General features: G+C 47.6%; 1 protein-coding gene across 15 annotated transcripts in view; it reads right to left on the bottom strand.

The window, feature by feature from the left end:
* The window catches only part of SEC31A (SEC31 homolog A, COPII coat complex component), a 998112-nt gene that overhangs the window by 197007 nt on the left and 773665 nt on the right, over nucleotides 1–27440 (bottom strand). For all 15 annotated transcript variants that reach the window (XM_069626136.1, XM_069626132.1, XM_069626133.1 and 12 more), the window contains one exon: nucleotides 3925–4070. In XM_069626136.1, coding sequence (XP_069482237.1) covers nucleotides 3925–4070 — 146 coding nt within the window. The remainder of the gene's footprint in view (nucleotides 1–3924; nucleotides 4071–27440) is intronic.

Raw genomic sequence — 27440 nt, 5'->3', positions numbered from 1 at the left:
GGTCTGCAACCTGCAGCTCTCCAAATGTTTTGAGCTCTGACTCCCATGATCCATCACCAATTATCATGCTGGGTCAGGGTGATGGGAGTTGCAGTTCAAAACACCTAGGGAGTCAAAGGTTGCCGACCATGGGCTTTAATGGCTGCATGTGACCAACTTAACATTAAACAAGACAGCGCTGTACATTTGTGAGTAAGACTGAATCAGTGTGTGGGAAGAGCAAAAAACCGAAACAACCCCGGCTCCCTAAAAAAGAAGAACAGATGTTTGAGGAATGGTTCCATCCGCTTGTCTCAAGGTGATGCAAATAAGTCTCACTCTAAAAGAAAACTTGCCTTACGTCGATCAGAACGCCTGACACCATCCACTGGCCTGCAACTTCTCTACTCAAAAGAAACAAGCTAGGCCAGAATGCACCATTTATTTTTTTATTTTGCAATTTATATAGCGCACCAAGCCCGAAGGCATCTAGGCGCTGGCCTTAGTAAAGAAAAGTAGGGTTACAAGATCCGTCCAGGTGTACGCAACGGGTTTACACAAATGACATAGGATACAGTGGTTGAATAGTAATTTAAGCTTACTATGTGAAAGACGACAGATACAGTGGTACTTTATTTACAAAGGTGAGGTGGTACTCATTAGATTGTGATTAGGTTGTGGAATGAATATGTTAAGTTATTTTTGTAACTCCTGTGTAAATAACCACGTTTTAAGGTGTTTTCGGAAGGTGCAGTAAGAGGTTTCCGATCTAAGGACTACTGGTAAGTTGTACCATAATTTGGCTGCTACCACTGGGAAACTACTGCCACCAGCATTCTGCAGCTTGAAGCGAGGGGTAATGAGGCAATGCTCATAGGCTGAACGTGTAGGTCTGCTGGAATGTTTGGGTGCGAGTTTGTCTATGAGATATTTGGGGGCTTGCTTGTGTATGCATTTGTGGGTTAGAGTGTGTTTTGTAGCGGATTCGCTCCACTATGGGTAACCAGTGAGTGTTACGTCTGATCAATGATCTGAGAGTTGTTTTTGGAAAAAAAAAAATTCCAATTTTATTTTCAGAAAATTTTAACAATAATGAGATACATAGACAATAGCAAAGCAATATGCATTAATCACAGCAAAGATTATCCAACTATATACAGAGAAAAGCCCCCCCCCCCCCAGAGTCACAACATATTCAAAAATCAGGTCCAATCCAATAAAATAAATGTACCCCACATCTTGTTGAATAAAGCACTTTTCTTCTCCATATGATACAACACTCTTTCCATTTCTGCTAGATTATGCATCTCTGCAACCCACATCTCAATTGTAACCGGAGCAGACGTTTTCCAATTTCTCAAAATCAGTTTTTTCCCTACCATTGCTCCCCAAAAAAAACATTTTCTCTGGGAAGTACTCAAGTCATCCAGGTCCTCATCACTACCCAGCACAACAGTCTTAAAATCCAAATGAATCCTTTCATCAAGAACCTTCTCACAAATCTGGTCAAATTTGAACCACATACCCCACACCCTTGAACATTCCCCCAACATATGTTCAAAGGTGGCAATCTCATGTACACATGCCCAGCATTCAGAGTTGTCACTCATTCCCCTTTTCATCAGTCTCTCAGGCGACCAGTCAGTTCTATGTAAACTCTTGATTTGACGCAATCTTTCACCCAGACTTAAAGAACACAACTTTTGGAATGTTGAGAGCTGCTCTCATGCGGTTTTGGATAACCTGCAGTTTTTTGAAATTCTGGATCTTGGTACCTGCATAAAGGGCATTGCAGTAGTCCAGTTTTGACAAAATCAAGGCTCTCGCAAGGGTGGTGCAGCGGTCTCGTGAGAGGAAGTGCCTGCAGGCGTTGATTAGCTTGGAAGTGCCGGCTGCGGCTGAAGCCTTGGCATTAACTTGTCATGTTAGAGTCAAGGTGGAGTCAAGGTAAAAACCTAAGGTTTTTACTTCTTGAGACTTTGATGATGTTACCGTCGATGTTGAAGGATTGGAATGCTTTGGAGAGTTTGTCGAGATGGGGTTGGGAGCCAATGAGGAGGAGCTCGGTTTTATCGTCATTCAAGCATCGCCTTGTTGCGCCATCCAAGCTTCGATGGTTTGGTAGATGGTGCTGAGTGAGTTGGTGTCCGTTTCGTATGAGCCAGAGATAAGTATGAGGATTTGGGTGTCATCTGTGTAATTGGTGTAGGTGACACCCAAATCATCAAGCCGGTCGTATAGAGGCTTGGTAAAAATGTTGTAAAGAGTGGGAGATATACAGGAGCCTTGAGGTACCCCGCAGGTGACTGGGGCTGGCTCTGCCGCTGAAGTAGAAGAGAAGACTCATGGTTTTATCTGAGAGGAAGGACTGTGTCCATTTGATAGCTTTAGGTGAGAATTGGGCGGCTAAGACTAGGTGGTTGCATAGTATGTTGTGGTATACTATGTCCAAAGCCGCTGATAGGTCTAGCAGGAGGAGGAGTGCTAAGTTGCCATTGTCTTTTAGCTCAAACATTTGAATTTTAAGATCTAGTAGAGCTGTCTCCGTACCATGTCTGGGACAGAAACCAGATTGCCGGGTGGAAAGTAAATGGTTTGTTTCCAAGTGGTTTTGGATTTGCAGATATGCTGCCCTTATCCAGAATTTTGAGTAGGAGCGGGAGGACCCAGGCGTCTTTGAGGTTGGTAGGGACTATGCCGCTTTTGAAAGAGGCGTTGATTAGTTTGGTGATGTAGGGTGTCAGTTCAGTCGCACAGTCTTTGATGAGCGTGGCTGGACAAATGCCTCCCTGACATCTAGAAGGCTTGAGATTGGATAGGATTTTGGCGGTTTCAATGTTAGAGACTGGTGCAAATTCAAAAGGTGCGTCTGTATAGGGGACGACCGGGCTACGTGTCAGTTGCAATAGTGAAGGCTTCAGACGGATTTTTTTTTTTATTTCGATTTTAGTTTGAAGCAGGGGTATTTTGTCTAGTAGAGCTTTTTGGATGCCAGAGCACCAGCTATCATTTGATTCAGCTTTCTGGTGGTGTCACTGTGGACTCAAGTTCTCTTAAGATGGCAAATAGTTCCTTAGACTCTGATTTGGCGTTTGAAATTCTTTCATTAAAGGTGGCACTTTTATTATGATTGATTGCCAGTTTGTAGTTTTTAGAAAAGATGGCTTTATTCTGCTCTGCTCTGAGGGGAATTGTTTCCAATAAGATTCTGCAGCTCTTAGTGTTGCGTACGGATTTCAAATTTTCAGTATACCATGTGTTTAGATGGTCAAGTGGTTTGGAATTTGCGCAACGATAGGGGTGCAATTTTGTTGAGTGCTACTTGGAGAGTTCGGTTATATAGTTCCACCATGTCCGATGAATCACTCTTGAGTGTTAAGGGGTGAGGAGATAGGGTGGAGCAGGGGGAGGATGTGATTTGCTGTCATGCTCCATGAGTTTCTACAAAAAGCAGCAGAAGCCATTTTGGGGGGCGGGGGGGTAGATGCAGGTTTGGGTAGGTTGAATATGATTATATGGTGTTTGGACCATGGGCAGTGGGCGTTGGAGGTAATATTTATGTTGCAGTTAAGGTCAGCTAACCAGTCGAGGGTGCGACCTTTGGTATTTGTGTAGGTCCGTCGATTCGGTGGCTGTAACCTAGTGCTGGAATAGTATTGGCCAAAGAGAGGGCGTGGTTGTCCTTAGGGTCATTGAAAACCAGGTTACAATCTCCAAGTATTGGGGTCTGGGAGCTAGGCTTAGTATTAGTGGAAAGGAGTTGTGCTACAGCTTCCTCAAATGAGGGTATGGGACCTGGAGGTCTGTAGATGAGGTGGACATTCAGCGTAGTGGTAGGTGGTGTGGTCATTTTGATTGACAGTAGTTCTGCTGCTTGGAAGAAGGGGTGGTGAGATTCCCATATATACATAATCACTGACAACATAATCATTAGTCTTTACCTACCTGAAGGGACAGTGGGCTGTTTCCATCCTGTGCTTTAGTCCAGCAGGCAACTAGTTTCTCCACATTGCCTGCACAGATATAGCACAGACAAGCCTGCGTCTGCAGAAGGCTGTCCCCTTCATTTTCAAGTCTAGCGCCGAGGAGATCTAAGGATTGAGAACACAAATTAAGAAACCTGTCATCCTTTGTACAAGGGTGGGTTCAACAGTTAAAAACAACAATCTATGGTTCTAAATTACATTAATGACAATACATTTGACCTTTATTCGATGGAAATCATTAGGTACACAATACAATGTACAAAACATCAGCACACACAAATACGGTAAATACATGAAAACCTTAAATACATCATAGTCGTTAAAACAGCTTAAAAACACCAATGAATAATAAAAAGATATCGTAAACCATCATAACAATTCTATGTCGAGGTCGGAAGCTCACATTATGTTTCTTTCTTTATTCACTTCATATAGAAAGAGCTCAGCAGCAAGTTTTGATGCACCCAAAACCAGATGATAGTATCCATACATAATCAGGGTGCAGAAAAACATACATGAACAACCTTAGAACTGAAGAACAACAATATATAAGTTCCAGTCCATAGTAAACAGTCGCTGAAAACAGGAAACTCCATTTTTTTTTTATTATTATTGTTTTATCAAAATATGATTTTACAATACTGAACTTTTTGTAGTAAACTACAAAAAGGAAGACATGTCTTTGTTTTCTGTTTTGCAGACTTCTGTTTTGCTATTCATTGTTCGCATTTAGTAACTTTGCATCAATATGTTCTAGCATTTTTGCAGTTGCTATTTGCCACGTTGTTTTGTCTCCCCCGATGAGTCTGCACCACCACAGTTGCTCTTCTGGCAGTGCGCTGAAGTCTGGTATCATTGGCAGATAGCACTGTCTAAGTGCTGCGGTCGCTGTGCATGTCATGAGTAAATGTCTTATCGTCTCCGTTGGAGGTTGTGTATCGTTGGAGCAGAATCTGCAGGTGTTTGACTGTTTGTCCTCGTATGTATCTTATTTCATTTGTTTTCAACAGGTTGAGCCTAGCACGTAGGATTAAGTTCTGTGCTTGCCTGTTTGGAAATTGCTTTATATAGTTTTGTAGTTAATTTCTTTTTGCAGTGAAACTTGGTAGGTGAGGGATGAGTTTTAACGTCGAGGTGTCATCGATCGTTTTGGCCCAGTCCAGTCCAAACTCCATTTCCCAGCAAGCAAAGTCCAAGTTCATGATAGGTCCCCAAAACATGTGACATCAATCCTCCAATAACTGTAGGTAAACTCCTCCAAATAGGGACCAATAGTTTATCTCCTCCTCTTTCTTTACTGCTCACAGCAAGAGATAAGTTCATTTCATTTTCTCATATCTTATACTACTAAATGAGCATATATATATTTTAAAGATTAGCTACACTGTTTTAGAATACGTTTTTCCTAACGTTGTTAGCATTGCGAATCTACTTGTTAAATGTGTTTATTTCAAACTACGCCGTTCGCGTAGCCCATGGTCCTTTACATCTCACTTGTGCGAGTGCGTCAGCCTTTGCATTCTCATTATGATGCTGTCTGGTCCTGGCAGGCCGGCGTCGGAGAACGTTCCCGCATCGGAGCTCCGCTCTGAGATTGCCCATATATTGTTTTCTTTCCCCGAGACGCTTGCGCGCGCCTCCTCCTTCTCACAGTAAAGTTATGTGTGAGAGTTGGAGGATGCGCGGAGCGTATTGTTTTAAGCGCGATAACGCTCAAGGCAACAACAGGGAGCCCTCGCTTCCTTTTGGTCCTTTCTTCTACTCTGGCACTCGCGTCGCGTATTTCTTTTTTTCAACTGATTTTACAAGCACGAGCGCCAGAGTGAAGCTTTCTGCATTATCTTACAGCGTTATTGGTCTGGATTTCATTTCTTAAAAAAATAATAATAAAAAGTTAAAGTAAGGATTATTCCTTATCAGCTAACAGTGGGTTGGAGAGAGAGAGAAGGCAGTCTGATCACCCACTATACATTTTAAAAAAAAAGGTGCAAAGAAACTATTATTATGGCAGCTCAATATTCCCCTCAGGCTGATCAAGCTTGGTCAGGGGAGGATGAGGAGGCTTATGAGTTCAGCGACGTGGCCATGGCAGACAGTTTCAAGAGGGTATTAGGATCCTCTGTGGAAACAACCATAAAAAAGGCAGTCTGTGAAATGCTGATACCCATCCAGCACCGTTTGGACAGCATGGAGGAACATTTACAAGCAGCGCCTCCGCTGGGAAAGAAGAGAACCCAGAAAAGAAAAAACCTGTCAGATGGGGGGGGGATGTACACCGGCTCGTAAGAGTAAGGACTCTTTGATCCCCCCCACCCTCCCAACCCAACCAGAACAAGCCGCAACTGCCATTTCGGACACCTTCTCCAGGCTTAAGAAAGCCTTTCTAACTAGGAAGGAGACCCCTTCCAATAACAGACCCTCTCACCCAGAGGAAGAAAATGCGGGTGGCAGACCCTCGAGCCAGGAGGAAGACCAGCAGGGCACTGAGGACGACTACCTCCAAGTGGAGCGCCAGTATGATGACCAGACACCCCTATCCTCAGAGGAGGACGAGCAAACTGTAGGGTCTAGACTCTAGACCCTCTACCCCTGGGAATGTGGCAGCCCCCATTCCCAAGTAGACATCCGGGAAGCATCCCACTCTTGATGAAATGTTCAATCTGGAAGATTTGATCCAACCCAGGTCAACAGACTGGGAACCGTCATCAAGAGCAACGGAATATATCAAGACCAGACTGCGTCGGACCCTGGAAAAAGAAGTCAGGGCCAAGCTCCGCTCGGAGTGTCCTCGACCAGAGATTCCGGGGAAGGTGGCTTTGACCCCTGAATTAGACACCAAGATCATCACCTTCCTATGGAAGAACATTAAGGATCCAAAGGAAGGCATCGACCGTGCCTGGCGTTCTTGTCAAAACAATGTCCTTGACATCACGGGGCCCCTAGCAAAAATCATGGATCTGGCCGAAGAGGCCACTGACATGGCCAATCCTATTCACCCTGCTATTCTATCAGGTTGGTCCCAAAGAACACCCTGCCGGCTAGGGAATGCCAACTGTGCCATTTCTACAGAACACAGAAAGAGCATTTTCCTGAAAATTGATCCTAAATTGGGGAACTGGCAGACACTGAGTCTAGGCCAGCAGCTCAGGGGCTCTTATTTGGAGATCCTTTGGTCAAAGAAATGTCAAAGTTCGTAGGCACCTTCACTGCCTTGGACAAGGCACAAGCCTCTATTAAAAGAGTCTTTGCATCCAAATTTTTTTTACCGGGCCAGACGAGGTAGGGGGTCGCTCCTTCGGCCGATACTCTTGACAGGAGCCCCCAACACTCAAGAGACCAGCACAATTCCTGGCAAGATCGTTCAGAAACCTTCCCATCCAGGGGACGAGGAAGAGGACGCGGCTGGAGAGAGCAACCATATAGCCTGCCCAAAAGCCAACAGGGCAGGGCAACCATAACAGCGCTGGCGCTGGGGATGCCTGGATTCGGAAGGCAGCAGGAGGCTTGCTCCTAGAGTTCTTTGCTCAGCCTTTCCAGGCTTATTGCCCGGCTCAGATAGTTATGTCCGAGGCAGACGCAGCAGCGCTAGACAGCAAGGTATTTCATCTCCACCAGAAGCAGGCCATACGCCCGTGCTAGAGTCCGGGCGGATTTTTGAGCCCTATTTTTCTGGTTTGCAGAAAACAAAGTGCGACCAGTAATAAATCTCAAGGCTTTGAACGACTTCATAATATACCGCCATTTCAAGATGGAAGGAATCCACATGCTCGGAGACATCCTGAGACCAGGTGACTGGCTTATTAGCCTAGACCTCAAGGATGCCTATCTGGCAGTGCCCATTCATCAGGCACACATAAGCTACTTCAGGTTTACTTGGAAGGATCAGGACTGGGAATGTACGAGCTTGCCCTTTGGGCTCTCTTCAGCCCCTTGGGCAGTTACCAAACTCCTGAGGCCAGTCGTGGCTCATCTCAGAGAGAAAGGTGTCAGACTGATTATATACCTGGAAGACGACATTTTCATGGATCAATCCCAGGCTCTTGTGCAACAACAAGCCTGTCTCGTCATAGAGCTCTTACACAACCTTGGTTTTCTCATCAATTGGGAGAAATCGGTTCTCTGCCCCTACAGGAACCTAGAATTCCTGGGATTCATTGTTGACACACAAACCTCACAACTCCGCCTGCCTCACGCCAAAATACACTCCACGCGTAGGGAAATTTGCAGGCTTCTACAGAGGAACGTAATCCCCTTTCGGGAGTTAGCAAGAGTAATTAGCCTGTTGTCCTCATCCATACAGGCAATATTTCCCGGCCCCCTTCACTACCGGGAATTAGAGGCTGAAGGGCCAACATCTCAGACTAGCCCCTCCTACTCTCAACGTCTGACTATCGCCACAGGCAAGGACAGAGCTCATCTGGTGGCTCATGTATATGGAGGCCTGGAATGGCAGGGTGCTCTTCGGGTCCACCCCGGACATAATAGAGTCGGACGCCAACTTGGTCCCCTCAGTAACTGGAAATGCACATAAATTGCCTGGAGCGCCTAGCAGGCTCCTTCGCCGTGCGATCTTTCGTCGGAGGCAGTGGGAGTTCCTGTATTTTACTGAAAATTGGCAACATTTCTGCAGTAAGATACATCATCTGGGTGGCACCAAGTCAAGGCCGCTAGCAGAACTAGCCAAGGACTTTTGGCATTTCTGCCTGGGACACTGCATTTCCGTCACAGCGGAATATCTTGCAGGGCTCAGAAACGTAATCGCTAATTGGCACTCCCGCCACTTCACCAACTACAGCGATTGGAGACTCAGATCTTCTGCTGGCTTCAACGAGTATGGAGCCCCATGACCAAGGATCTCTTTGCCTCCCGCCTCAACACCCAGTTTCTGGAGTTTTAAAGCTGGTGACCGGATCCGGCAGCTGCAGCCACGGATGCATTCCTGCAGCAGTGGACTGGGGGAATTCTTTACACCTTTCCCCCCTTCACCATGATAAGGAGGACCCTGGCGAAGGCCTGTGAGGAAAAGGCAGAGCTTGTACTCATAGCCGCGGTCTGGATACCTCAGACCTGGTATCCAGTTCTTCTGGAACTTTCCTCAGATTTTCCAATCCTTCTACCCCAGTCTCCAGATCTCCTAGTGGTCCAGTCAAGATGGAGGGTCCCTGGCATCTCTCTCAAGGTGGTCAGTCTCATCAAGGGGAGCTGCCCCCCCCCCCACCTACAAGAGGTACTCTAACTCTTGGCGCGCCTGGACAAGCTGTTGATTGGACCGAGGGTTCCATCCAATTTCAGCAGCTATAAAGGAAATGTTGAACTTTCTGGCTTCATTAGTAGAGCGGGGCCTCGCCTATAGGACAGTTAACGCTTACCGCACCGCAATTTCAGCCGGCCACGATCTCTTGGCGGGCCTACTAGCAGGTGAACACCACCTAGTGTGCAGACTGCTGAAGGGCATCTGCCTATCGGTACCGCCTCTGTCCCGCTACAACATCCTGTGGGACGTTAACTGGGTACTAAATCTTTTTCTTTCCTGGCCTCTTAACGAGGAGTTATCTCGCACTGCTCTCCGGTAAGATCACTACGCTGTTATGCTTGGTCTCCTACAGAAGGGTCTCAGATGTCAGAACACTCGACCTAGCGGGCAGGTCCTTTTCGCCCGACGGCAGAGTGTTTCATATATCCAGGAGAACCAAATGCAATTCAAGAGTAATTTCATATCCTGCCTTTACAGAACACCCTAAGCTATGCCCTGTCAAGTGCTTGAAGGTTTACGAGGAGATGACCGTGCCACTCAGGACGTCTCCCACCGGACAGCTGTTGATAGCACTCTATAAATCGCATAAAGCGGTTTCCGCGCCAACACTTGACGGATCAAAAACCAGAATTAAGTCATCCAACCATATACCAATGGCACGCCAGCCACGAGGATTCGAAGTCAAATATATTTTTTCAATAACAGCATTTGATCAAATGGATCTCAGCACCCCACGACATGTAAGTCAGACACCGTGAGGGGAGAGAGAGCGAGCATCAGTACAACAGTCACATATATAGCAAACTTCACAGCATTAGAAGGCATTGCCTGGCCCCCTTTGTTCAGACATCATCAGGCTAGAGTTCAAGGGGTTACTGCGTTTTTCATTATAATTAAACATACATACTTGCCGCCAGTGTCAAGACCATTTACTATCTGAGAACCGGGTGCATCTGGACGGAGGAAGGCATATCATGTTCCATAACGAGGTGACATTCCTTGCTTTACCAGCTAATGTTATCTTTCTGTGCTAAGGTCAGACAGTTCTGATGCAGAAATGAACAGCTTCCGCGGACAAGCACATACAGCTATATATAATTCTTTCTAGCTGCCTGCTAGAATGGCCCAACGATACAGGATGGCACCTGGGTTTGCCGATTAGTCGTGCTCATGTACAGCTTCAAAGTTCTCTCATTATAAGACAAACAATTCATTTGGCGGCCTGGCATTCCTAACTATGTAAGCAACTCAAAGTTCAAGCAGCGGTCGGTTACTGTGCTCAAGCTGAAAACCAGAATATATGTGATGAGCAGAGAGTAGAACAAAACTGAAAATGGCCCCCCTTATACAAAATGGCTTCTTTTTTTTAAAATTTTTGTTTTAATTGTGTCACAATTTTTACAAAAATAAGATATGAGTGGTCTTCATACATAGGACGTCCAGATTCCTTTTAGACATATCTTTGTTCAGTGAGCTAGAGCATAGTGGGGTTCCACCTGCTCAAGCTTCAAGGATTTGAGGAAGAGTGTTACTCCTAAGACACATCTGGTGTTATTCCCATTCGTCAGAAGTGACCAGAGATTATCCTCATCGAGGGTGAAATGGCTTCTCGAACAATGGTTTCAGGTTCACATGTTGCGACATTGTTTCATGATACGAAAGTGATACGAGTGTGCTTAGGCCAACACATAATCAGACGGCATAGTTGCATTTATGTTTTCACACACTGGCGCGCTGGGTATGCTGGATGCTCTCCCAGGCAGGAATAGATACGAGCCTCTTTGGCGCTCACTCTGTTAGAGGCCCCATGGCCTCCAAAGCCCTTCAGGTAGGAGTCCGTTTAGAGGACATCATGAGGATGGCCGACTGGGCAGGTGAGTCTATTCTTAAACAATTCCACCTGAAGCCGGTAGAGCAACCTGCATCCGTAGTGGTAATTAAGCTTTAAACCAGCAAAATGTGAGCCTCCGGTCTTGACACAGAATAAAGGTTTTCCAGAACAACTTTAGAAAGTCTTAATTCTATTAAAGACACAGAGGTAAGCATTATCCCGCCCGACTAGAGAAATACAGGATGCGTACCACGCTTGCGTGCAGTAGTGCTAGGTACTGGGCAAGCAATTAATTTATTGCACCACATGCCATGTAAGGATTGCTTAATCAAATGCTGTTTCTCTTCCGCCCTTGTATATGGAATAGGGTTACTATATGCATCAGGTAACATTTTCTCTTGTTTTTTCTTAGTGTCTTCAGATAAGTGGACCTGACACACCTTGGGCCTCCACAGACGTCCACTGCCGGCACCTACAGTTTATGTTCTTCTTGGTATTGCCCAATGTTTGGTGATGCATTTCTTAATTCGTGCACTCCGAGTCGAAAACTTAGACACATATACTATTGCGGGGGCTTCTTTTTTGGGTTTCCCTTCCAGTATATTCTCTCTGGTTCTAGCTGTCACTTTCGAAGATGCCTCATCTAATTCTTCTTGGTGGTATCCTCGTTTGGATAATTTGTTTTCCAATTTGCGTAGTTCATGATGAAGTTCTTCTGGATCACTAATGATTCTTTTCAATCGTAGCATCTGTCCATAGGGTAAGTTCCGTAGCGTTTTCTGAGGATGAAAACTCATACGATGTAGCAAATTATTCCTGTCGGTGGGCTTAATGTACAGTGAGGTCATGATCTGTAGTTGATTCACCTTTACTTCAACATCAAGGTAGTGGATATTGGGATTTCCTATTTCTGCGGTGAACTGTATTCGTGAATCAATCTGATTTAGATATGTCAAGAATTCCTTTAATGCTTCAGTGGATCCCTTCCATATCCTGAAAATATCATCTATGTACCTCACCCACACTTTCAGTTGGTCATTCCATTTCTGTATTTCCAAAATATGTTTGGTTTCAAACACTGCAGGCAAGTTTGCCTAGGTCTTTTCTCAAACAGTACTCTTCCCAGCCTGGAAACCAGCATGGAGATTGCCGATTATGCCATTGTAATCTGCCCATTTTTGGAGGTAACTCAAAATTGCCTTGACGAATACCTTGTCCGTGAGGTTCTGTTGCAGCTTCCTGGACATGCTGGATCCTCTTCACTTACATCTCGGTCCATGGCGCGGCTCTGCCGTGCACATGGCAATCTGTCCTTTTACATGCAGTATCTCTTTTTTCCACTATTCCGTAATGACCAGTAGCCTGTCCCCGCTAGGCTGGTTTCTGTTTCTGATATATGGGTACTTTATGATCTTTATTTTAGATACTCTAATGGCCACATCCCATCTCGGCTCTGTCCTCTGGCTTGTCCACCCGTTGGCTGGCTTACGACTGGACGCCTCGCTTCTGAATCAGCAAGGTTAGTGTTTTCTATCCTCACAATCACTTTAACAGACTATGAAATAAGACATTACACTGATTAGTGCCTTTTCTCTATTACCCTACAGGGTCCATGTTATGAATATTGATGTGAAATAGGAACAGTGAAAGTTTATACCCTGAAGATGGTTCTTTGAACCGAAACGCGGTCATCTCCCTTTTTCTAACATCCAAAAAAAGGAGACTTTTCCACTGGAAGTTTATGCTGTTTTAAACTATTGATTCTGAATGTGTGAAGTGACACTTTTCTGTATAAATTCTTGTGACTGATTTACACAATGCCAGTCATTGTAAGGCATTTCCCATGTTTGATAGAGGTTCTGTACATTGTATGCTACATGGACTAATGTGCTCCCTATGGCATTAATAGAGGACACTGTGTAAATTTGATCCTATCACTTCTAATAACTCGTTGGATTTGACATTAAAAATTCAAGAGCTAGCTCTATAATTCAGGCTCTGATTTATAGGTACATTTTCTACTGAAGTTTCTAAATGTCATGTTTTTCAACTAATGAGGTATTTCTATTTACCTTTTAATACTAAGTGTTTGAATGCAACCAGGTACTCCAGTACCTAGAAATTTGCCTATACAGCGCTAAAACTATTAGAGTTACTTACCTTAATAGAGGGTTTTTCTTCCGTGGAGAGTGCATTTGGGCTTGCTCTGTAGCAATACACAGCTCTGGTTCTGCTTGACGAATACCTTGCCTGAACTGTCAAATTGGCCTGTAATTTCCCAGAATGTCTTTACCTCCCTTCTTGAAAACGGGGACAATCTCGGACAGCCCAGCCAGTTGATTCCTCTTTAAAGGGTTCTATGTCATTTTTCCACTTTCCAAAAGTCACGTAAAAAAGACCGATTTATTTTGGTCAATTTTGTGCGGCCCTCAGATAGCAGGAAAATAACATCACCGAATTTTTATTTTATAATTGTGGGGGGGGGGGGTTTAACCCATAAACCCCCTTTGCTCCTCAACCCTCCACCTTCCCTCCCCACCCCCGCATGCATAGACATTTTCGCACACACAGGTACACAGAGACACAGACACTTATCCGGCACAATTAGTCCCTGAACGCACTCATGTGCGGCAGGCGTGTAACAGTTCGATTTAGAAAGACTGCTTTGTGCGGTCACGTAGCGGTCTTTCTAAATCCATCTTTTTTCCGGTCAGAAAAAAAAGGTATTTTGACCCAATACCTTTTAAAGAGGTTGACAGGTATTCCTTCAGGGCCAGTGGCCTTCCCGCTCTTTTGGGATTTAATGGCCTTCTGTGCATCAATTAGGTTTAGAGAAAAAACGGTTTCTTCTTCCTGGTGGGACCGAGACCCCGCAAAACAGGTTGGATATTGTGAGAGGTCAGAAATGAAAGTCAGACACAAAGTTGTCATGTTTTTGGTTGAAGTGTTTAATTCAACTAAAAGGTATTTGGGAAAATGCCTCGGACCATGTACTACAGGAGTTTCCGTACCTATAACCAAAAACCAAGGATCCGTCTATGTCAAGATTTCAGAAATCAAAAGCCGTCCTTGTGTCCAAACCTTCTATCCTGACCCTCACACTACAAACACAATAAAGTGAAACAGAAAATATCTTTAACCTGGTATCTGAAAAAAAGTTTTAAGAAATAAAAATAGAATAGCTCCAACATAAATGTTCTCCAAGATGAAGACTTTGGTTCCAGAGGGGGCTTCTCTGCACCTGGATTCTCCAATGGTATAACAAAGTCTCTTGGTCTAACATTGTTGTGTCTTTCTTGACCCACAACAGTCCTGTTAAGTATAAAGCTGTTCAGACTTATAAGTCCTTCTTGGTTTAACAAACACGGTCTTGATTTGACTTTCTTTATAGGGTTGCAATGTGCCTGGTGTACTCCCCTGCCAGGACTTCCTGGTATACTCTCCTGCCAGGATTTCTCTTTCAGTTTGTTAGGCAAAGTTTGTATGCAGTACCCTCTGGGACCACTACAAACAACACTGACTACAGGTATAGGAAAACCCAACCTTTGGTATAAGCTTGTACTACACAGTTTCGGTAGCGTGTTGAGCAGCCAGGCTCATCTCAAGAGGGGTCAATGTGAGCTGTAGTGGAGTTACACAGATTTACAGTTACAAATATTCAAATAAACTTACACTCAAGGTTTCTTCAGTAAACATGTATTAATTTATCAGTCAGTTAGAATAAGACTTCTTCAGAAGGGAGCAATAATAGTAACACTCAGATACACTTAACGAAATACACACTCTTAATATCTCTAAATCAAATACCCTTTTCGGATGGCCCACAGACACTACCTACACCCTCAGTTGACTTGAATTGATAGGGTGCTGGGGACATTAATATATTACTGTTGCATTTTGGATCATATAGTAATAAGTGAAAGGAAAATATTATTTAGAACATACAAGAGACCACAACATTCTTAAGTAGGCAAATACTTTTGGATCCCTCCAGAAAGTCATTCAATACAATAGACTAAGCCAAAGCCAATGGTCAAAAGTCTTATATAGGATCAAGCACCTCTGGTAATGGAAAAGTCTTTGCACAATGGTTCACAAGTCTTTGCAGAAAGAAGAATCAAATGTAGGGCCACAAGCTGATTAGACGTGAGTGGTAGAAGATGCAAGCAACTCTACAGCAAGAGGTAAGTTCTCTCAGACTTTGTACAGTATGTTTAAAATGAAGAAAAGATGCAGCAGATGACCCCTGTTCCTGTGCAGCTCTGCAGATCTCACTGTTCCTGGGCCTCAGTCATGGGGACAAGAGGGAGGACGTCGGATGACTCCTGCAATGCGCTGGGCGGTCAAAATGTACAACCGGCAAACTTCACTTTCAGTGGCTGTTCAGTGTTTCAGCTCCTCGCGTCTACTGCAAATAGCAATACTGCGGTTCCTGGCTGTCGAGATGGACTTTCCTTGCTTCTGTGGTCCCGCACTCTGTTGAGGGGGCTCAGTCCTGCTTCCTGGGAGTCTGGAGGATCTTCCTGGAGTTCTTGGCCAACTTAAAATCAACACAATCTGGTGTTCCTCTCCCAGCAGCAACTCTCTGGAAATTCAACCAGCTCCGAGATGGATGTCCAGGTGGCTTACTTTGGAGTTGACTGGTCCCACCAACTCAAGGGGAGAAGTCGACATTGCAGGGGCTTCCCTACTGATGCACTGCAGCAGGGCTTCACCGGGCAAACCAACAGTCCAGGAGTTGCAGCAGGCGTCCTCTTCAAGCTCTTCTTCGGTTCCTTCGTCCAGTGGTCGACTCTGCCTTCCAAGCCAAGAGCCTTGCCTTTTATTCAGTTCCCTCCCATTCATTCCAGCCTAGCCGTCAGTCACCCAGCAGGGTGGCTGTCCTTGACGGACAGTCAGCCGGCCAATCACCAAAGAGTGCATTTGGGTCTCCTAGGAGACTAAGCACACGGAGTGTCTGGCACCTCCCCCACTTCCTGCCTACCCCAGACACCCTGGAGCCAGAGGCGGGCTTCACTTGTGAATCCCGCCAAAGGCAAAGCGAACAATGGGACCAAACCTGGTTTGGCACGCAAGGTAAATCTCAAGAAGGATGTTTCCACAAAACAATGGCAAAAAAAGAAGACCGGGCCATTACTGCAGCTGCGAACGCAGTAGTTAGGGTCAGGTTAATGTTTAGTGATCCCTGCAATATTCCAAGAAGGGGTGGACTTTCCCTATTAGGGACCAGTCAGCCACCACCTCTAAACCACTTTCCTGCTTGGCCGACAAGCTCACAACCTAGGAATCTCAGCCACTGGGTTGTACTCCCATGGCAGATCTACAAGACTCAGGCTTTATCCTGCGGTTATGGGTGGATACTTGAGGCAAAAAGCTTTCAACCATAGATGGTCGGGGGTGGGGGGCAGGGGCGTGAAGCGGAGTGGAGCTTCAAGCGTAAACCTGGAGCCATCTGGTGGATAAGTACGGAAATCGATCACCAATAGGCCCTCAGCCAGATGTTTACTGGCAAAATAGCCATGTATACTATCATCTGGGCTGCCTGGCATTTCATTTCCTTTCTTATGCATCGTACTATGCCATCTCTAATAATTGACACAGCCTTTAACAACTAATCCAGTGTGTGCATTTATTTGTTAGAGATTCTTGGGTTTCGTAGACACTTGGTGATAACCTGGGTACATTGTACATTATCGAGGTTTACTCACTGCGTGTGTTCCTGGGTACTACAAAATATGAGGATGCTAAGGTGCTAGCCCTGCAAGTTTGACCCCTGAGTCGGGGAAGGGGGCTGGGGAGAGCAATGACAAGTGTGCTCATTAATAACAGATATCGAAGATCTAATCCAATCTGCCCTTTGTACTCAAGGGGAGTTGGTCCTTTGGTGTACGTTTAATGGGTGCAGGATTACTCACACCTCGAAATAAACTAGCTCTACTTATTTTATCAATCTTGGAGTTGATCAGATCAATAGTCTCAAGTGATGCCAATTTAGAACCACATGGTTTATTTCCCACTATCACCTGTGGGGCATTAGTGCATTCAAGCAAAATTGATCCACCTCATCGACCAGTTTTGACAACGTTTCTTTAGGTGCACTTATCCGAGTACATACACTTTAGAACAATTTGTCATTTTGATCGACATTGCCATTGGATATTACCACTTGGTTTAAATCCCTCTTACTCCCCTTATTACACTTCTTAGCAGTACTGGGAAGGGAAGTTTGCCTGGTGGTCTTGTGACTGACATCACCTTTTCTTCCCCCATTTAGTTTTTTATTTCACATGTTGCATAAAACAGGTCAACATTGCTATACCAAGCAACAAATCAAAATTAAGATAATCTGAAGTAGCCCCAACCACCCCCCCCCTTTCTTTCCCTGCCTCCCTCCCTGCCTCCCTCCGTCTCCCTCCCACCCCCTGCACGAAAGCTACTGATTTCAAACAAAGGTAAGGAATCATGGAATGAATATAGTCTGACACATTGGGTTCGAGAAGTACAAATGAAGGTGGTGGCAGAGACTGTTTCGGAGCCAACAGAGAGGTGGGGCTACACAGAGGTGAAAGGGTCAAAGTCTCAGTGCACCACAGTCCTCGTGCAGAAGCACCATTGTCTAGCCCAGTAGGAAAGCTTCCATTGTATCATGGGCCAACACTGATAATTTCTCATCTGTAAAAATTGCCCCCAGCCACTCAGACTTTGATGGCAATAATTTATGATTACAATTCTGGGCAAGGGCAAGTCTCCCAACACTTAGCATGCCTTGGATCACCTTGGGGAGATCACTCTAATCCGTTTTGGGGGAGGGGACACAAAAGAGAAGCTTGAGGGGATGCAGGGTCAGGGAGATGCCCATTATGTCTTTGATCGAGCTCAAACGTTCTGACCAGTAAATTTGGACTGATGGCCACTCCCACCACACAAGATATCAAGTGCCCCGTTGACCACACTCCCTGGGGCATAGCGGGGATACTCCCGGAAAACATTTTCCACAACCTCTCTGGGGGGGGGGGGGAAGATGCCTTGCATGAAGAATCTTGAAGTTATGCTCCATAGCAGAGGTGTACAGGGTACCCGAAAAGAGGCCCGTATAGTTTAGCCCAGGTCGATTCTTCCAACACCATCCCAAGTTTTTCCTCCCATAACTGCTTGAGCCCTTGTCTGCCTTGTAGAGGTGCCGTGATCAGAACCCCATACATCCTGGACAGAGATCCCTTTCTCAAAGAGGACTCTACAATGACCTTCTTAAGGTTCTTGAGAAGGCGAGCAAGGTCCTTGTTCCATTGGGGACTGGTTAAAATGCCTTTAACACGAAGGAAGTCACAAATTAACATCAGGCTATCCCCCATGACCGCAGCTAGTTTTTCAGGGTCTATGAAGGTGCTTGGGCCAGGAAGAAAGGGCCATGTTCTCTTTGTTATGTTTCCATAAACCCCATAAAACAGATAGTGTCGGGTGAGTTTTCACATGATCGGGGAGACCATGTGCGGGGCCCATAGAAGATCTGACTTTCCTAGGGTGCACCTGGGTATCCACAATGTAGGTCCAATAAGCGTGCATCTCACCTTTCATATGTTCAAAAGCATTGCCCTAATTTGGGCCGCCTTGTAATACTGGCAAAAATCCAGGAGACCGAAACCCCCAAAGGACCTTGGGAGCGTCAAAGTTGCGCGTTTAATCCTCGGTTTCTTGCCATTCCATATAAATCGCTGGATCATGGAATCTAGGGACCTGAAGAAAGCCTCCGGGATCGTAGTAGTGAGGGACGAAAAGAGGTAAAGGAGGTGGGGAAGGATATTCATTTTAACAAATACCATGCAACTGAACCACGACAGGGTCAGGGGAGCCCATCTGGTGAGGTCCGATTTTATCTTGGAGAGGAAGGAGGGTCCCAAGGTACGGAGTGGCGTTATGTTCAATTCTCATACCCCATGCTGTATCTCTTCTCCTGATGTCACTGAGGCCCTTCCCCATTGGCATAAAGAAGATTTTGTTGGCTTTATCTTCAGCCCTGAGAAGATACCAAAAGTGCATATCAGGTTGGGGAGATTCGGGATTGACACATTTAAATTGGTTAGGTAGGGCAAGATGTCGTCCGCAAAAAGCGAGAGTTTAAAATCCAGATCCCCATAATCCCCTGGTGTTGTCTTATTGCTATGGCGAGCGACACCATTGCAAGTGCATTTAGGAGGGGGGGAAATAGGGCTGCCCTGCCGGGTCCCCCTGGAGAGGAGGAGATGGGCTGAAATGGTACCATTGACAGCTACCCTAGCGGAGGGGCCGTTGTAAAGATTTTTCGCCCAGGCCCATCCTTTGCAAGACCTTGCCCATGTATGGCCATTCAACTCGGTCAAAGGCCTTTTCCGAGTCTAATGAGAGGAGGTAGGCTTCAATGTTATTACTCGAGGGTTCATGCATGAGATTTAGGGTCTTTCTGATATTGTCTGAGTCTTGTCTACCCGGGATGAATCCGACCTGGTCCCCGTGGACCAGTGCTGGTAGGTGTTGGGCCAGCCTATTAGCGAGAAGCTTCCCCAAAATCTTCACAGCCTTATTGAAGTAAAGAAATAGGGAGCTAGTATTGGCATTAGTTTGGGTCTGTCTCCTCTTTTGGGATCACCACTATGAAAGCTGATCGCATGGCTTGGGGAGGGCACCAGAGTAAAGGGTGGCATTGAATACCTCGCCCAAGAAAGGGGGCGAGAGTGGATCAGAAGGTCTTATAAAAAAAAAGACTGAAGCCAGTGTCGCCCGGGGTGGTCCCGACCTTTCATAGAGCTTATAGTATCCACAATCTCCTGGGCTGTAATAGGTTTTTTCAAGGGAGCTCGCTTTTCCAGGGGGGGGTGGCGGGGGATTGGGAGAGAGTCCAAGAACTTGTCTGCTTCAGAACCATCACCCGAGTATTCAGATGTATAGAGACGTTCATAATATAGGCGGAAATGCTGCGCTACCCCCGGGTCGTCTAGACATTTACCCCCTCCAGGTGGCTGCGATGAGTGGACTCCTACTGTTTCTGAGTTCCTGTAATTTCCAGACGAGGATCTTATCAGCTTTTTCCCCCTTCTCCATATATATTTGCTTTAGAAAGGCCAGTTTTCTCTCGGTTTGTCCCGTCAATAGGGCAGCCAGTTGTGCCTTGAGCTGACGGAGCTCCGCCCATTTGCCCTGGAACATCTGAGACCCGAGTTTGCCCCCCGGCTAGATAGCTTCTATTTTGTCCCTTAGGAGTTTCTCTTCCCTACCTCTTTCCTGCTTCCTTCTGGCCCCCATACCGATGAGAACCCCTCTAATCGTAGCATTAAAGGCATCCCAGACCCCGGCTTCCCCCACCTCCCCATTGTCATTAATTGCAAAATATTTTATGGCTACGAGCAGGTCTTGGGACAGTTCTTTGTCGCGCAACAGAAGGCCGTTACATGACCACCTCGAGCAACCAGATGAGCATCCCTATTTGGACTAAGTCATGATCCTTCGATGGGATCAACTTCACCCCGAAACCGAATAGCCTCCCACAAAGTGAATTGTCGACTAGTACATAGTCAATCCGGGAAAATGAGGCGTGAAGGCTAGAGAAAAAAAGTAAACAGGGGCGTTGCATCCCTGCCGTGTTTAATGGGAGTCCGGAAGGCCCAGATCGTTGTATTGTGAAAGGAGGCGGCCATCCTGCTCTATATTTGTGTGTCTGGGCGCTCAGACTTCCTGTCTTGCTCGGGATAGAGAACTATATTAAAGCCCCCTCCTACCAGGAGAACACCCCCTATGAATGCCATCATTTTCGTTTTAGTCTCTTCCCAGAACTTGTCTTGGGCTTGGTTCGGGGCATAAATAGACACCAACGTGATCTTGGTGCCCCTGATTTCCAACTTGACCATTAGATAGCGACCCTCTGGGTTCTTTCGCTGGGCTTGTGGAACAAAGTGTGTTTTAGGAGACATAACTATCGCTAGTCCCCTTTTTCTTGCCCTGGCACGATGCATGGAAGTCCTCCTGTATAACCTTGGCTCTGAGCGCCATTTCCCTACTGCCCAGTGAGTTTCTTGAAGGCATAGAAAGTGAAGTTTCAACCTAATAACTTCTCTAACACCAGGGATCTTTTATGAGGGGAGTTCAAACTTGTCTCAGGATCCCCTAGGGGTCCTCATGTGTTTCGGGCCCCCATGCTGACCCGGTATACTGTGATCTCTTTCCAGGCAGGTAGACACCAGAGGAAGTAGTTCCCAACTCGGTAGCGTCAAGAAACAAAAACCCATAAACAACAAAAGGCAAAACCCAACAGCCCCTCCACCCCCCCTCCCCACCAGAGCACCTGGACTGCCTGCGGCATAGAAGATGCCGTCTGACCAGGCCACCAGAGCCTACCTCCATCGGTTGGATAAACAAAGTACACAACCAGACTTTGAGCCCAACCTCCTTCCCCCGCACTTCAAAGCATAAAATCAGACATCCAGACCCTCTCCCCTTCCACCTGGAGCAGATCCAGGATAAGGGTTGTTAAGAGTTGCCCCGGGCCGAGGGACCGGGGTCAGCCTCTGACTCTCGGATGGCCTTGAAAAGTGCTGCAACACCATCCTCGTTAAACTTATGCAGTATAAGAGCAGAATGTGGTCACTCCTTGGACGTGCTGGGGAGGCTGGGGCCACCCTCCTGAATTTTCTTTTTTTTTTTTGAACTTTTGTTTATTGGCAGGAAGTCAAAACAGGTACAGCATGGATAGCATACATGTAAGCGAGCATCATGACAGGACATAAATGCATTGCAAAACAGATAGAATCAACAGTACATAAGAGCAGGGGGGATATTGTGGAATAGCTCGGGCGGGGCATGCCTCATTTTTAGTCCGGTTGGGCAGGTGAGGGGGTGGAGGTCCATTCAACCCCATCCTTATTATTTAAATAGCTGCAAAATTCTGACCAGACATTCCTGGGGCGGGGGGGGGGGGGTGGGCAGGGATCCAATGTACTCCTCTTCACACGTTTGTACCCACGTGAGGGCCCTCAGCCACATGTTGAAGGATGGGGGGTTATGGCGCTTCCAGCATTGCAATATACATTTTTTGGCAACAATAGCACCCACATTTAAGAATTTCGACTTTTTCCTCTCGTCCTCCCCAGTCCAAATACCGAACAGCAAAGCTAGTGGGGTCGACTCAATTGGGGAGCCAATTATCTCCGATAGCGCTTCTGTGACCTCACCCCAAAATGTGTCGAGCGCAGCGCAGGACCAGAACATATGACCGTGGTCTGCCTCGGGAGCTCTGCATCTCGGGCATGTGTGTGTGGAGTTGGATGCAAATTTTGCCACTCTATGTGGCGTGTAGTAGAGTCTATTGAGAAGTTTGTATTGCATGCAGCGGAACCTGGCGTTGAGTGAGACTTTGCGCTTTGTGTGCACACATTTTGCTCCAGACTGCGTCGGTGATCTCTGTGTTCAGTTCCTCCGCCCATGCTCGACGTGAGTCTGGGGTCGTGTTACCCAGTCTGTCCAGCTGCATTTTGTACAGGGAGGAGATTATACCCCTACAGCCCGAGGAGTTAGCTATATATTGGAGTTCAGGGGAGTCAGGAGGCTCATCAGGGAAGGAGGGCCACATCTCCCGTACCGCTGCTCTCAACCTGTAGTACTGCAACAGGTCCAGTGCTGAGCCGGGGTGTCCTGAGCGCCATGTTTGGGGAGTGATAAATGTGCCATCGTGGTAGAGATCTGTTAGGGCCCGATATCCCAGGTCCTCCCACCGCCGAGAGAGAAGGCGATCATGTGTCGGAGGAAGGCCAGGGAACCGCCATAGGGGGAGCCACTTGTAATACGGACGCTGCTCCCGAGTGGAAGGGAGGATATTGTTCCAAGCCCTAATCGTAGTGGCCACTGGGTCCGATGGGGCATCAGTACAGTATGTATTGTGTAATAGTAAGGTCATGGCGTGGGTGCCATCGCCAGCCATTTTCTCTAATTTGACGTGTGGGGGCGGATTTGGGTGAGTGTACCAGTGGGTGGCATGTTGGGCCTGTGCAGCATTCCAGTATAGAGTCAAATCGGGGGCAGTGAAGCCCCCTCTTTCGTAAGGGAGGGCCATGTGTAGCCACTTCTTGCGGACTGCTCCGGAGTGCCATAGAAATTGGGCAAACGCTGTGTGGAGGTTCTTGAAGTACTGCTTGCCTGGCCATACCGGCACGTTGGCAAATATGTAGAGGAGCTTGGGTACCGCGATCATTTTGATTAGGGAAAGTCTGCCAGCCAGGGATAGCGGCAGGTTGCGCCACTTAAGCAGCTTGGATTCGATGAGCTGAGCTGTGGCTGCGTAATTATCTGCCAACAGGGATGTTTTAGCTAATGACACTTGCACTCCTAGATATTTAATTCCGCCCGGGGACCAGCGCAGGGGAAACTCACAGGACGGTTGCTGAGTTGTTTTAGTTAGGGGGAAGATTTCAGATTTGGAGTAATTTATAGTAAAGCCAGAGTACGTTCCTATTTTGGTTATGTCGCGAATGATAGGGTCAAGGTGTATGGAGGGCTGTCTGACATAAAGGAGTACGTCGTCCGCATATAGTGAGATGATTTCTGGTGAGTCCTGCAAGCGTACGCCCTTCCGGGTGTGGCGGTTCCTAACGTGATCAGCCATGGGTTCGATGGACAGCGCAAAGAGGATGGGGGAGAACGGGCAGCCCTGGCGTGTGCCTCTGTGTAGTTCGAAGGGGGAGGAGGGGACGGAGTTGATGAGGACCCTCGCCGATGGCCTTGTGTATAGCAACTTTATGTAGGAGATCATGTTCGGGCCTATCCCCATTTTCTCCAGCACAGCCCATAGGTATTGCCATGAGACCATGTCGAATGCCTTTTGGGCATCTAGTGTGACTGCCACTGCGTCGGCATTTGGATCAATTCTGGACAGGACATTAAAGAGGCGCCGGATGTTGAGTGCCGTGGAGCGCCCAGGGACAAATCCGCTTTGGTCGGCATGGACCAGGTAGGGCATGGACGGGAGAAACCTGTTGGCAATTATTTTGGCAAAAATCTTTGTGTCGGTGTTAATAAGCGACAGGGGCCTATAGGAGCTACATTCGTCTGGGGGTTTCCCGGGCTTGGGGAGGACAGTGATCAATGCCTCTCTTAGGGAGGGAGGAAGGATGAGTGTACGTAGTGCTTCCGTCCAGACCCCGTGGAGTATGGGCGCTAGTATGGCAACATGCTCTTGGTAGAACTCAGCTGTGAGCCCATCGGGTCCCGGGGCCTTGCCCTTCGGAAGATCTGAGATTGCCCGAACTATCTCCTCTAGGGAGAACGGGGCGTCGAAGAGTTCTTTGGTGTTTTGGGAGATCAGGGTCATAGGAATAGATTCCAGTAGGTCATCTAAGTCCTGGGATGAGTGTGCCGGTTGGGGACCGTATAGGTTGGCGTAAAAGCCAGTAAAAGTGTCGAGGATAGCTTGGTCCGACCAGTGTCTCACGCCCCTTTCGTCGATAACACTATCAATCCGGGTCCTACCTCCCTCTGATCGCACCAGTTTAGCAAGGGTCCTGCCTGGCCTGTCCCCCTCTCCATACTTTCGGGCCGCAATGGGGCGAGCATGGTATCTCACCTCACTCAGGGCGTGCGTCTCAAACCGTTCCAGCTCCGTTCTAATCTTCGCTAGGGTTGCAGGCGCTGGAGTAGAGGCGTAATCTCTTTCTAGGTTTTTAAGCTTAGTTTCAGAGTCCCTCAGCGCCTGCCTTATGGCCTTGAGGACCCCTGCCTCCCTGGAAATGCACATACCTCTAATATAAACTTTGAATGCCTCCCACCTGGTCCCCTCGGGCGTGTCGCAGGCGTTGTTGTTTTCGAAAAACAAGGCTATGTCCGCCAGAATCTCAGCCTTAAAGACTATATCTGACAGGGCGTCGGGCTTGAAGCGCCATGCAGGGCGGGCTTCAGGGGCTCTACCAAGTTGGATCTGTAGGAGCACTGGGGAGTGATCGGAGAGCGTGCGCGGAAGGATCCTGACATCCGAAACCCTGCCCATGCGGTCACCCGACAGGAGGAATAGATCTATCCTCGAGGAACTGTCGTGTACCGTAGAGTAAAAGGTGTAGTCCCTCTCTCGGGGGTGGAGTGTCCTCCAGGCATCGATCAAGTTGAGGGAGCCCATATGAGTTTGAAGCCGTTTAGCCGCACGAGACATGGGTCTACGGGCAGTGGCCCTCCTGTCCAAGGTCGCATCAAGTATGAGGTTCATGTCTCCGCCCCATATGATAGAGATATCGATATATTTCATGAGAATGGCAGATATGGTGTCTATAAACTCCGGGGAGTCAATATTGGGGGCATACGAGTTCACGAGCAGGCATTCGTCCCCGGCCAAGGTGCAGTGCAGAATTACATATCTACCTTCTGGGTCGATGTGGGATGTGTGAAGTGTAAACGCAACAGCCTTGTGTATAAGAGTGAGTACCCCCCTGGACTGGGTGGAATACTGAGTGTAGAATCTGTTTGGACCCCAGGTCTGTGCGAGGTTCGATGACAGGAGTTTCTGAGCGTGAGTTTCCTGCAATAGGAGCACTTTGATCCCGTGTCTCTGTGCGTACGCCGTTATCCTACGAGACTTAGTAAAGTTGGTCAGACCCCGTACATTCCAGGTCAGCACTCTGATGGCCATAGCAGGGAGTTACGGGACATCCCAAATGCGGGAACTGACTGCCACACCCACCAGGGGCGCTAGAGTGAAGTAGACCCACCACCCTGCCGCGTCCGTCAAGACCATCCTGCCATTTTGAATAAAGTAAACCCCAACTGTCCCACCCCCCACCCTCACCGCCCAGTAACAACTAGCAGTGCCTCGACACCCGCCCACAAAGCAACCTGCGTGCCATCCCCAACTCGGCAGCACCAAAAACATAGCCCAACAGGGGCTCGATAACATAACCCTCGCCTTAAGCGGCATTGCAGCTGCAGTGGGGGCTGCTGCTGCCGTCTAGACCACCTTTGTGCGATCATTGCATGATAAAGCATCGTTACAGTTTACAGTTTTTCCCCACCAGTGCGGCGGGGGTTACAAGCAGGAGGATAAACCGTATTGTTCGAGATTGCAAGGACGAAGGGGCCGGGGATCCAAGATGTGAGCAGGCATCCCCCGGAGGAGATGCAATGTTAGACCCAGGGCCCTGGGCCGGGGCAGGCCGGCCAGAGGGAAGTCAGGAGAGGGCCAGCCCCAATCCACAGATGGGCAGACCTCAGTAGCCAGGGGCACAAGAGGTTCACCTATGAGCACAGGGATGATAGTCTCAGTCCTCGCCAATTGGTTCCTCCGGGGGTTGTGGCAGTGGAATCTGTGCTTCTATAAACTTAACCGCTTCATCAGGGACCGTGAAGAAGTAGCTCTTGTTGCGGTGGATGAATTTCATGCGGGCAGGGAAAAGCATAGAGTATTCAATTTTCCTGTCTCTGAGCATCCTCTTCACCCCGCCAAATCGGCGCCTCTCCATTTGTACCCCTACCGAAAAGTCCGGAAAGATCCTGACAATTTGTGATTCAAATCTTAGCTCCCCCTTCTCTCTGGCCAAACGGAGTATATGGTCTCTGTCTTTGTAGCTCAGTAGCTTTGCGATGATCGGTCTGGGGAAGTCGCCAGGCTTAGGCCGGGGCGCCAGAGAGCGGTGCGCTCTCTCGACTGTAAAGAATGGTGAAAACTCCGGATCGCCAAGGAGATCTCTGATTAGCTGCTCGACCGCCACCTCCATGCGCCCTTTAAGTGCAGACTCGGGAACCCCCACAATGCGTATGTTGTTCCGCCGGGATCTAGATTCTAAGTCATCATTCTTGGCTTTGACCTGTTTCATATCGTGGACGGGCTCAGTGACTGTGTTTTGGAGAGTATGAATATGGTCCTCGCTGGCCCCTATCCTCTGCTCCGTTTCAGTTATCCTGGTCCCATGTTGGTCCACCTTAGTCCGTAGGGAGGCCACACTAGCATTGATGTCGTCCAGCTTTTCGTGGAAGGATGCAAAGTTTTTCGCCATGGACTCCATCAAGGTGGTCAGATCCGGGTGTGGGGGGTCCAGGGGGGGCGCGCTATCTTCCTGTGCCGCAGAGGAGGACGCCAGGTCTGCCCTGGGCGCCGCTTTGGCAAACTTGTCCATTGCGCCCACTTTATTAGCACCCCGTGCTCTGCTGGACATGGCCAAGGTCGAGTCAAGGATGGGGCGACACGTGGGGGGTGGCAGCTGGTCCGGGGTAGCAGGGTGGAGGAGTCGTAGAGTCGGAGACTGGGCAGAGAAAGCGGGATATGGTGGTGGGAAGGTGGCGTGGTCTTGAGCGGTGGCAACAAATGAGTGGGATCCCGTGCACTCCGGTGCCGCCGTGAGGTTAGCCAGCCGGTTGTCGGATCCCGGGAGCGGTGGCTCGTAGTGAAGTG

The sequence above is a fragment of the Ambystoma mexicanum genome, chromosome 6p (genome assembly GCF_040938575.1).
Source record: "Ambystoma mexicanum isolate Mex_15411 chromosome 6p, UKY_AmexF1_1, whole genome shotgun sequence".
Taxonomy (NCBI): Eukaryota; Metazoa; Chordata; class Amphibia; order Caudata; family Ambystomatidae; genus Ambystoma; species Ambystoma mexicanum.
The sequence above is the reverse complement of the archived record's forward strand: the minus strand, read 5'-3'. Positions and strand labels throughout refer to the sequence as shown.